The 12,276-nt window shown below is 57.6% G+C and overlaps 1 protein-coding gene across 2 annotated transcripts in view; it reads right to left on the reverse strand.

The window, feature by feature from the left end:
- SLC37A1 (solute carrier family 37 member 1) overlaps positions 1-12,276 on the reverse strand; it is a 55,025-nt gene that overhangs the window by 26,321 nt on the left and 16,428 nt on the right. For both annotated transcript variants that reach the window (XM_080803141.1, XM_080803140.1), the window contains exons 3-8: positions 12,036-12,168; positions 11,307-11,385; positions 7,721-7,856; positions 6,502-6,578; positions 5,404-5,570; positions 1,169-1,206 (exon numbers count right to left, since the gene is read on the reverse strand). In XM_080803141.1, coding sequence (XP_080659267.1) covers positions 1,169-1,206; positions 5,404-5,570; positions 6,502-6,578; positions 7,721-7,856; positions 11,307-11,385; positions 12,036-12,168 — 630 coding nt within the window. The remainder of the gene's footprint in view (positions 1-1,168; positions 1,207-5,403; positions 5,571-6,501; positions 6,579-7,720; positions 7,857-11,306; positions 11,386-12,035; positions 12,169-12,276) is intronic.

The raw sequence follows: 12,276 nt of genomic DNA on the forward strand, positions 1-12,276 counted from the left end.
CTTAGGAAGGTACCAGAACCCTTCTTTCCTAATTAACTGTGCTCAAAAGCTCAACGTATTGACAAATGGACAGAAGCAGGACTCTCTGGCCACCCGCTCCCCGGGCCCTGGCACATGGCAGAGAAAAAGAGGAGACCCTGCCCTGGGGCTGCCGCCTAGAGGGACTGGTGGTGAGGGGTGAGCGGGTCGAGGAAACGGGGAGCCACAGGAGCTGTCAGTCAAGTCAGCGACCCGCTCTGACGCCTGCTTCAAAAAAATCTTCCCAGGTTGGGGCGCCTGGGTGGCTCAGGGGGTTAAAGCCTCTGCCTTTGGCTCGGGTCATGGTCTCATGGTCTCAGGGTCCTGGGATTGAGCCCTGCATTGGGCTCTCTGCTCAGCGGGGAGCCTGCTTCCCCCCAGCCCTCTGCCTGCCTCTCTACCTACTTGTGATCTCTGACAATACATAAAATCTTAAAAAAAAACAAAAATCTTCCCAGGTGACGTGTGAAGCATGGCTTTTGCAGGAGCAAAGGGGAATTACTTTAAGAGCCTGAGGAGAGACGCCGGTGCCACGGGCCGGAGCGGTGGAGGTGACATCCCGCATGTTTAGGACTCCCGAGGATCTGGCCTGCCCACAGCGAGGACAGGGCTTCCCCGACCGAGATAGGGAATGTGGAGCCCAGCAAGTTCATGGGGTGAAGTGGGGAGATGACCTCAGCTGTGGCCCATCTGAGCCCCCCAGAGGCCCCTGCAGGGATGGCGGGGGGCAGGGGCCTGTGTGACTGTGGAGCTCAGGGGATGGCCCTGCTGGGGGGAGGCGCTGACCACCGGGGCCTGTGCAGATCCCTGGCGGGGAGGGCACAGATGGGGGCTTGTGCCTCTGGGGGTCTGGCAGAGGCGAGGGGCCAGCAAAGCCCTCTGCGTGGGGACAGCTAGGGTGGTGCGGCATGGGGTCTGGAAGCCCAAGAAAGAGCGCTGAATGAGGGAGGGGAAAAGCGTATCTCCTGGGGGGCTCAGCCGTAGGACTCTGCCTTCGGCTCAGGTCATGATCCCAGGGTCCTGGGATGGAGCCCCGCATTGGTCTCCCTGCTCAGCGGGGAGTCTGCTTCTCCCCCTGCTGTGCTCTCTTTCTCGCTCTCTAATAAAGAAAATCCTAAAAAAAAAAAAAGTAGTGGAGAGGGGTCCTTACCGCCGCCAGGGACGAGGAGCAGGCGATGTCCTTCGGATCTGCAAGACCAAACGGGAACAGCGGTGAACCCAGGGCTGGGCGGTCCCACCACCCAAGAAATCACACCAGAGCAAGGCGCGGCCTGAGACTCGAGCGCACGAGGAGCGGTTGAAGAAAAGGACAAAGCCCGTGCCCGCAGCCGCCCGCAGCCCTGCCCTTCTGTGCCCGTGACACACGTGGCAGGGCGGGGGGGTCCTCGGGCAAAGGCGAACCGTCGCGCGCGTGAAAACCGCTTTGCACTACGGGAAAGACTTTATACGGGACAAGTGAAAATAAGCAGAGCGTGTGCGTACCACAGTGACAAGCCACGGAAAGTAGCCCGAAGGACAAGGATCGGGAGGAACCGTGCAGACGTGCGCGGTGGGTGACCTGCACCATGTGTGATGGGCTGGTCCACATTAATTACAAATACAAATTAGTGGGAACAAAACAAAACAGCTGTCTTGATACAGAACGAAACGCTTTTTACCTAAATGCAAAGAAGGAAGAACACATGGGAAGTCACAGGACCGAGAGCCAGACCTACGGCCGCGAGGAGCCCGGGGAAGCAGACGCCCTTCTTCAGAAACCAGGCGGTGGCCTCCAACAGCCCTGCCCCTCCCCCAGCCCAGAAGCCGGGTCTCTTTTTAACTTTTGGTAAAACAGTTTCTCTGGAACGCCACCAGCCTGGCTGTGGCCTGGCTGGGGCCCGAGCGGGGAGGAGGGGCTGGGCGTTCTGACCCTACACACCGGGGTCTCTGGGCTCAGACACTCATGCACGGGTGCCCGGGGTCCCAGCATGAGGGGAAGGCAGAAGGCTACGGAAATGCCTCCTATCGTGAGGCCGGTGGCCTCCAGAGGAAAGTCCGCGTGCAGAGAAGCCCCTCCTGACCTCAGCTGCAGGGAGCTGGTGGGTGCGTGGTGGGGGAAGGGCACTTCCCCAGACAGTGTGACGTCCGAGCAGAGAGGCCCACTTGGGGGTCAGGGGCTGTACTGCGGTGATGAGGTCCCCCGGCTGAGAGGTGTGGTCTGGTGCACACACCAGATGGGGGCACGAGCGCTGGGGACCTCCTCATGGCTCCTGTCGGGGGCCCTCATCAGGGGCAGGAAAGAGAAGGGCCTGGAACACCCAGGGTGCGTCCACCTCTTCTCCCACGGACGCTCGGGTCTGCAGAGAGAGGAGGGCAGGAGGGAAGGCGAGGAGGAGTGGGGACTGCGGCACATGCACGGCGAGGGAGGGAAGAGGGGCTACGGGTGGTCCAGTGCATGTCCTACGAGAAATGGCCAGTCGTCCACTTAATCAGCAGGGGGAGGCTCACACAGTGGAACGACGATGGCCGAGAAGACCCGGATGTGTGCTATTTCCTTTTAAGAAAAGAGTTCCCATGGTTCCGGAGAATATTCTACTCCCTGGGTTCTAGGGAACCCAGGTTTGAGAAACAGACTTCAGAAGCACCTACATAGCTCACTGCAGGAACACGTCTTTCAAACATGCATGTCTCTACAACAAAAGGCAGTGTTTATAATACACAAAGTTTTTTTTTTAAATTATCTAAGTGAAAAAAAATTTTTTAAAATTGAGTCCATAAGAACACATCCCAGGGACCTAGGGAGAAAGTCTGAATGGATGAGCAGGCACCCGCTAACCCCAAGTTCACCACTTACTGTGTGACCTTGGGCAGGTCACCTACAGCCCTTGAGCCTCAAGATGTTTCCCTGGAAATCTGCGAAATAATATCCGCCCTGAGCCTGGCCCCGTGCCTGGGACACAAGAAAACTCCTGTTACACAGTGGCCGCCTCTCTCCCGAGAATGTCCTCCTGATGACGAGGAAGAAGGCCACAGGGCACGTGCCCACTAGTTACTCGGTGAGTCTGAAAGGTGTCTCATCTCCAGTCCAACTAACAAAGTAAACCTCGGATTTTAACACAAGTGGGTAGATGCCAACACCCGGTGGGAGCACACAGGAAGACAGGAAGGAAGACATCTGGTGGGAAGGCCATCTCACATCTGGTGAGAAATGCCAGGGTCAGGTGTCCATGAGCCACATGAGCCGGGCACTGGGGAGCAGCCCCAGCAGAAGCCAGGGGAGGAGAGCGGGTAGCCAAGGGTGGTGGGACGGGGACGACCAATCCCGGGAGACGAGCTGTGTGATGCTGGGGGAGAGCAGGCACCAGGTGACAGAGATAAATTGGGTGACCCCAGGCTCTGGGGGACCCAGTGCAGTGAGAAACATGCTCCGGACCATGGAAAGTTGGGGAGGAGGAGGTCAGGTGTGGGGAGTCCAGGAAGGAGGGAGGAACAGGGGCTCACCTGACATCTCATGTCACCTGCAGTGAGCATACTACTAAGGGCTGAAGGTAGACACTCTCGGCACGAGTCCATCCCCCACCACGAGAACGTGTTGAGGGGACAGGAGGGTGGTGGGGGGAAGGTTCTGAGTCCAGGCTTCAGTTCAGCACCCCGCCTACCCTGCAGGTCAAGGAGAACCCGAGGAGCAGGAGACGCAAGCCCAGGTCTGTAAGGTGTGCGCCTGTCCCCCCCCCAGTAACAGCAAGGTGTGCGCCTGTCCTCCCCCCGGTAACAACAAGGTGTGCTCCTGTACCCCCCCCCCCCAGTAACAGCAAGGTGTGCGCCTGTTATCCCAGTAACAGCAAGCCTCCCGGGACAGTCTGGCAGGCACGGTCCCCTGGCCTCAAGGCTTGGTGGGTCTGGGGCAGCTGAGGGATTGCACTTCTGTCCCCCAGCGAGCCAGGGTGGAGAAGCAGCGATCCAGGGTCACCACAGGAACAGGACAGGGGCCGTAGGTCAATCCCTGGATGGAATGGGAGGCCCCAGCAAGAAGTGGGGGGAAGGCGGCGCCAGGAGAGCCCCGTGTGGACCCTCTCCGCCCTGTCCCGCCCCCTTGGAAGCCACAGGAGGGGTGGCCCGGTGGGAAGAAGGCTCTCATTTTATTACAAAAGACAAACCACAGCCTCCTTGTTCTTGGGATCCCTGCCCTGAGCAGGGGACGAGGCCCCGCCAGGAGAACCGGACTGAACGGGTTCGGGCACTAAGATCCGGTCTCTGGCCACACACCCCATTCCTCAGTGCACTTCCTCTTGCCCCCGGAACCAACCCTTCATTGGCCAAGGAAGAGAAGAAAAGGGACCGTGGACTCTTGACCTCGGGCAGGACACACCCGGGGGCCCTTGTGCACGAGCCAAGAGGACTCGCGTTGTTCTCCGGGTGACTACTGCCTAAGGAACAGGCTGGAACGCCCCATGACAGAGCTCCGCGTGCTAGCGGGCCAGCCTGAAGGACAGGTGACACAGGGGACCTTTCCCGGAACTCTGTGACACTCACTCCAGTTAAATGCCACAGGTTGGTGACGCTGGCAAGCAATGAGAAAAGAGAAGTGAGAAGCTGAGTAAAACACACCTTACTGTCCTGGATGAATTTGGCAGCTCCGAACGCAGAGCTGAAGCTGACGCCCGCACGGATGGCGGCACTGAGCTCCTGAGCACCCCTACCTCGGATTAACAGCCATCTAGTGCCTATGATTTTATTTTGCCTTAAGGCAAATCAAAGCAGCAAATGCCCAATCCAGCTCCAAGAAGAGCTTGGGGGACCAGACACCCTGCCCCATAACGGCTGAAGCGGCTTTTTTATCACTGGACTAATGGCCAGGAATCCTTGTCCTGCCAGATTCCCGTTTTGAAAATTAATTTCAAACCCAATTCAATCAGAAGCTTGGCATTGAGCCCAGAAGGGAACAAAGAATTTGATTTTCTGGCAGAACACTCTTCACCTGATTAGGATACAGGGTCTGTAGTCACGCAATGATTTCATGCTATTACCCCATCAGAAGGCAAACAAGCTGGGGAGAAACCCGTTTGTGGCAACAAGACGGCTGAGCAGGTGCTGGGCACTGCGGCCCTGGAGGTGAGCGACGTGGCAGATCTCACATACAGGACTCCCGGCACCAGGCGAACCACGCATGCCCGATGCTGGGGGTGGGCAGGAGAGGAATGGCCACATCGCTTGCTCCAGAAATCAGGAGGCAACAGAAAATGCAGCGAGAGCCAGAGAGAAAGCGCTCACGGGAGAAATGTATACCTGAAGAGGGAAGTCCACCCGGCCGGGGGCGAGCCAGGGCCACTGTGGGCCTTTCCCTTAACACCTGGCCCCCAAGGCCCCCCCACCCCGGACGTCATCGCCAAGGCCGCATGTACTTACGCTCGATGAGAAAGAGAAAGCACACTATGCCCATGGCCGCCACGATGGCCCCGGGGACGATGAAGGACAGGCCCCAGCACGTGGACACCCAGTAGCCAGCAATCAAGGATCCCAAGATGTTGCCCACGGAGGTGTGCGAATTCCAGACCCCCATAATCAAACCCCGCCTGCAACACAACAGAACACAAGACGGCAAATGATGCTGAGAAGTCGCTACGCGCTGGCAGGTGCAGGACAGACGGTGCCCAGGATGTGTCAGGGGCCCCACGGCAATCAGCGGGACGACAGACACCACCGCCGCGAGGCGGACGGACACAGGAGACACGCACAGAGCAGTGCCCTCGCCGGACCTCGGGAGGAATCATCACACACCTCTCTCAGGGCTTAGTGAGTCTACACTCAGAGAGAGTGAAAGAAGCCTCTGCCTGAGCTTCTCGGAAGGGCCCAGAATGAAACCTGTGCCTTCGTAAACTAAATACAGTTGTTTGAGAAATCCCCCATTCACAGAGACACCAGATGAGCCAAGTGGGGAATCCTAACAAAGCTCGCCGAGCCGGGCTCTCGTTCTGCTTTCGCGTCGTGTTTAGTGGCTTCAGGCACTTCTAACCTTGGGCCCGGCCACGCTGCGCGTCACAGGGTCATCACCATGTCATCCGGACTGCGGTCCCGTCACCAGAGGCTGAGTGCGTCTCTGCTGCTGGGCGATGGGTGACCCACTCAGGACCCTGCCACACAGCCGTGTGCCTCTGAGTCTTGGGAAGACGGAGCTTCTGCTTCAGAAGATATGGGGCAGGGCCCCAAGCTCATGTTTCTCCCAGGCTCTCAGGGGACCAGCTGTGCAGAACAGACTCGCCCCGCCCATGACACGGAATGGGGCGGGGGGGGGGGTGGAAGGTGGGCGTGTCTCCTGGGAGGAAGCCCCACCTGAATTCAGCACCCCAAGTCCCAGAGGTTTCAATCGCCCTCCTTCGAGGAGTGCACTAGTAAAAGTGGCTTTTTCTGCAGTAAACGTAAAGAGTAACTAGAAAGAAGGTGGTCTGGTTTTCATCAGAATCTCAGAAAATAAATGCGGCCGGAAGCGGGGCCACCGTTGCTCACCTTCCTTTCCCAAACCAGTTGCCAAGGCAGGTGACGACGCTGGGCCAGCCGGTCGTCTGCACCAGTCCGTTGACGACCTGCGGCAGAGGGGACAGAGGACTCACCGCCTGTCCTCAGGCTCACAAAAGCTCACTCTGCTCTGTTCCTGGCCAAGTCTGGGAGCACAGCGGAGACTCCCACAAGGGGAAGGCACAAAGCCCTCTCTGACGGGAGCCTCAGGAGCCAAAGATGGGTTTTAAACTACGTACGCGTGCGCGTGTGTGTAATCGTGAGAGTAACCGCGGACAGTGAAGCTCACCGACCACACGTTTCACTTCTTGTATCCCGACCCTCTGGAAGGAGCACAGGCAGGACCCCGCGCTTGCGAAAAGCGTTTCTCCACTTTTCGAGAGTGCTCCGAGCTCAGGCTCTAGGAAGGGGCTCGGGGCGGCAGGTTTACTTTAGTCTCGGGAGCGTCGAGGGCAGGTTCACAACGAGACAGGAGACAGGTTTGCCTTCCCTCTAGGAACACGCTGGGACTCTGGGGAACTGTTCATTCCTTCCCTCTAACTCTCCATTTTACTATAAAGGGTGAATCACTGTTGTAATTAAAACACCCAAACTTTTCAAGTCCTGCGGCAACACTTTAAAAAGCAAATTACATACAATCTGCTTTGATGACAGGATGGCACCCCCAGGCTATGTGGAGAGCCTCAGAGGCTGAGCTGTAGTTTCACAAGCCATTTTCCACTTGCGGTCGGGACTCACCCATGGGGCCGTGGGGAGTGCCCGAGCAGGGGCTGCAGGAAGGACGGGGGCCCCGCGGGATGGGCAGAGCCTGCCCTGGCCTCTCCTCCCCTCGGAGCACCGGGGGGCTCTCTCCTTGCCTCCCCGCTGACAGCCTGCAACCCCGGAGCCCTCCCTTCCTCCTACCCCAGCCACACCTCCCGTCCCTCCGACTCGAGAGGTCAAATGCATCGCAGGACACATCTCAAAGCCTTCCACGTGAGGGAGGAAGGGCTCGCAGGCTTCCTGCGTCCGGCCCCGTGCTGGGGTGCCGATGTGCGGGGGGGGAGCGCGGTCCTTCCGACGGCAGCGCCGACCCCGACGGCAGACGGGACACGGAGCTGCCCTGGCCGCCGCTTTCTCCCGTGGTAGGGGTGGGGACCCGAGGCCCAAACACCCAGTATGATTCGTCACGGACACCCGGCCCCTGGGAAGCCACGGACCCGGCCCTTACCTGAGTCACCACGTAGAATCCCAAACTGTGGATGTTGTAGAAATATCCTAACCCGAAGAGGGCGGTGAAAGCGCCACTAGCCAGCATCCCAAACGTGAGGTAGTACCGAATGGGCAGGCGCTCCCCTATGATGCCGCTGAGGACGGAGAACAAAGAAGCAAACGTGAGAAATGAGAAGACAAGACACACCCATGATGCGAAGGAGCCGTGACCTTTCTGGATGTTTCCACGATGCTCTTGGGGCTTTCAGAACTCGAACGCGCTACAGTTTCCAGGAAGATTTCATCACAACTGTGTCCAGCAGAGCGCTCATGAACCAGAGACTGGCCATCGGCAATGTCTTTTAGGACTTTATTTCTGGAAGGGCCACGGACTGTCAAGTCGTAAACCTCAAACACTGGGACTTGTGCAAGATGGCTGCCAGTTAAGACCACTGGAACCTTGGCACACCTGCGGGGCTCCGTCGGGTAAGTGTCTGACTCTTGGTTTCGGCTCGGGTCATGATCTTGGGGTCCTGAGATCGAGCCCCGCGTCAGGCTCCGTGCTTAGCGGGGAGTCTGCTTGCCCCTCCCCCGCCCCCCACCCGGAATGGGTAAACAAGATCTTCAAAAAACAAAACAGTAAAAACCTGTCCGGCTAGTTAGTCCTGCTTTTATATAAACAACGTCCAGTGCGTGTGCACAGTATTTTAAAATGGTGATGTTCAGACTGTAGACGTATGTCATGAAAAGGGATCACCTGTCGCCTCCGGACGTCTCTCGGCTCTGAAACTGTCGCTAAGTCACCTGCGTCCACACACGGGGCTGGATGGGCTCTACCATTAGCTGCCCTCCAGCCGCCACCACTGTGACCTGGTCTGAAGACAGATTTTCTTTAACTCGAGGGCTGACACAAGGGGCTAGGGCTGCTATGCTCCTGTCCCAGCAACGCCACTTGATAATGAGCTGGCCTTGTGGGACAATTCCGTGGCAGAGCTGTCTGGGATGGCTCCAATGAGATCTAAGTGGGTGAAGGGGCTGGTCCGTGGTGGCTGCTCTCGACAGAGCAGCTCATGCCTCGGGAAGTAGGCTGCCTGGGGAGAACTGCCACTGTAGAGCGGTGTGTCATTGTCACTTATGAAGGGGACAAACACCAGAATAATCAAATGATCGTGAGCCTCCTGCAGTCACTGAAAAGCATGGATCTCCCTTCCTTCCACGTAACCATCCCAGGAGTCAAATAAGCAAGAAATATGATGATATCTGCTGGCCCGGGAACACTGCTCAGGGAACGATCTCCAAAATTCTGTCCTCCATCTCAAGAACCAAGACATAAGGACACTTCTCCTTTTGAAGTCCCCAGAGAGGGACCATCTACCTAGCACCAACCAAATGACTAAAGGAAATAACTTAAAATTAGGTATAACATTCAGGCCAAATTCAAAGTTGCGTAGAAACACCACAAACTCAAGAGCATTCTCGAGCTAAGCAAGTGATGTTTTTCAACTTGCTGGTTTCAGAGCAGAGAAAACGTGTCCAAGAAAGGCTGGCTTCCCGTCTGACGCCACAGGACAGAGCTGATGCCATCGGCCAGAGTTGACAAGTGTTCTCAGTCTTGCTGTACGATAATGGGCCCAAATTGAGTCTCTACTCCAAAGTTTTTAAAGAAAAGGCCTAAGGGAACGGACGCCACTCCGTCTCACAGCCGATTCGTACAGTGACTAAAGGCCACGCCGCACCTGCTAGGAAAGGCTTGCGCTGACGAAGGCGCCCCTGCAGACGATTCACCCGCCATACTAACAACCCATGTCACCAGCCACGTGCCCTGATGTCACTAAAAGGCCACACAAAGCAGTGGATGCCCTTGTTACAGTCGCGAGTCTACTCCAGATTCTACGCTAGATGGAATTTCGTAATAACCCTCCTTAGCGACTTGCATGACACATTACCTTTGCCAATGAAGAAGCAACAACGAAACCACCTTATTTAAAGGCTTCACCTCAACACTCTTGATGTGCTGCGGGGTCACTCTTTGGGGCGAGGGGCTGTCCCCTGCTGTAGCACGCTAAGCGGCCCTGCTCTCTGCCCGCTAGACGCTGCCAGGAAGGCCCTTTCTCCTGTTGTGACAACCAACCACGCTTCCAGATCCTGCTAAATGTTGCCTAGGGGACAAAATCACTCCTAGCTGAGAAGCACACGTAAATACTATTTCCTGGTAACCAAGAAAAACGCATTCGAACTTTTGGGTCTTTTTATACTATAGGTTATCAGTGTCCGGTAAGACTGCAGTCTTCGGGTATCGGTATTTGTTTGACCTCAAGATGAAACACGGCCAGCCGCCCGGCTGCAGCTCATGCCCCACAAAGCTGAACGGTTCCCCCGCCTTCTCCTCAGCTGGGCTGTGTTCCGCTGTGGGTCACACACAGAGGACTTTCGCATCCGTCCTTCCTCATTCGCTCGTTCAGACAAGGTCTGCAGCACTACGTTAAATACAATAAAACAGGGGCCAGCCACTCCATCAACAGCAACTGCCTGCCTGGGCACCGACCACCCACCAACTGCCCCGAGCTGGGGCGGGGGGCAGGTCTAGAGGATGCCACACTCTGGGAGGATTGGTCAGGGAAGAAGCTAACCATTTACAGGGATCCCCAAGATTCTTAAACCTCTGAAGATCTCTGAACAACAACAACAAAAATCTCTTGAGCCAAGGGCCTTAGTCCCTACAAGCAGGGGCAGCAGTAGGCAGAGGGAGACACATACTCCCCGCTGAGCAAGGAGCCCATCCTAGGACCCTAGGATCGTGACCTGAGCCGAAGGCAGATGCTCCACTGAGTCCCCCAGGAGCCCCAGTTTTTTTTTAAAAATCTGGCTGAACTGATACAACGCCGGTTTTTAATCAGGTAATCACCTGTCCTGGTACTGACATACCATTTGCACCTTCCGGGTCAATTTGGAACGGGGTAATGATCACACGGAAAGATGCTGGGAAAGCTCCATGGGCCAGGCTCTGTTCTGAGTGTTCATTCGGTCCTCGCCACAATCCTATCAGTTAACTACCATTCTGAGGGGAGACTGAGGCCCACAGAGGGGCAATGACTGACCCGAAGCCATGTGAGCCAGTGCTGGAGTCGGATTCACCCCCAGCAGCAGGCCTCTGGGGTCCGTGCCCCAAGCACAAGGAGGGCAGTGAGGTGTCCTGTGGGGCCAAGCTGGGCAGCGGGGTATAAACTGCTCTGATGCTGGCGACCAGGGCCATGTGGGCAGACGGCAGCCCTGGAGACCAGAGGGGAGGACACGCTCCGCAGCATATCCCCGGGGGCCACCAGCACCCCGCCCCTGGTGACCACATCATGGCTGGATTCAGGGTGCATGTGAAGCCCCAGGACCCCGAGCGCCGTCCCGGGACGGTCCGCCCCGATCAGCACACCGCCTGGACCGTCCACGTGCGCCGCTTTGCAGCGCTGCCCCGACCAGCAGGGCACCCTGCGCAGGCTGGCTTTCACTTTGCCCTCGTCTCTCAGAAGAGACAGGAAGGGAGGTGACCTGTGGACGCGTTTGCCCCAGAGGGACGAGAACCATCAGGGGACAGAGAACCCCAGCGGACCTACCTCAGGTACATGCCAATGGCGTAGGCGCACAGAAACGAGTAATCCAGGGCCCCGAGCAGCTGCTGGTAGTTGTCCTGGTCTACAGGGGGTGAAAATCAACAGGAAACAGTGAGCACTGTTCGCTCGTCACCCAACACCGGTTTGTGTTCCGGGGCAGGACGACAGAACACACACAGGTGCCCTGTACGGTAGGGCAGTGCACGCAGAAGAACGGGGCTGTTCCCAGCACAGAAAACCTGGGGGAACACCTGGGTGGCTTCTTGGCAAAAGGAAAGAAAGTCGCCACATTTTCAGTCACTAAACAAACGTGGATGACAGGAGATCCCCACTCACCCCGGGGACCACGTGGGGTGTTCACTCTGCCTCCCGTGTGGGTCTGGCTGTTCCTTGGCCGCCCTAGGCCAGCCCCTGCCCCACGCCCCCCAACCTCCGGGGGTCCCCCTGTTGTTCCCTGCTGTTGATCTCTTAGTCCTCTCTCAGCTTCGACATGGACAAGACACAAGGGATCCACAGCAGGTCCCCCAGGCCGCGAACCTGTCAGATGGCAGCGGCCCTGCACGCAGGGAGGGCCAACTGACGGGAGACCACTGTCCCCGGAGAGGCAGTCACACTCAAGAAGGTGGTTCCTGTGGCTCAGACAGGGCAGGCCTGGCGTCCAGCAGCGCCTAGCGGCCCACTTCTGGAACCCCCGACCCCAGTGCGCACACGGGGGACAGACAGAGAACTCACCAAATGGGGCCCAGCTACAGTCCGTCTCGTTGTCTGCCGGCTGGCGGTGGGGCGCGCCACTGGCTTTCTGGTTCCAGCTGTTGAACTGGACTTGCCCCTCGTGCAGGGTAGCGCAGTATCTGTGAAGCTCGCCCTAGGCCACCCGCGGGGGTCAGAGGCCAGAAGGAGAAGGTGCACTCAGGGCAGGCTCCGCAGGCTCACAGCAGAAAGCCTGCACAGGGCAACACTGTGCCCAGGGAGT

Source organism: Martes martes (assembly GCF_963455335.1).
Source record: "Martes martes genome assembly, chromosome: 1".
Lineage (NCBI taxonomy): Eukaryota > Metazoa > Chordata > Mammalia > Carnivora > Mustelidae > Martes > Martes martes.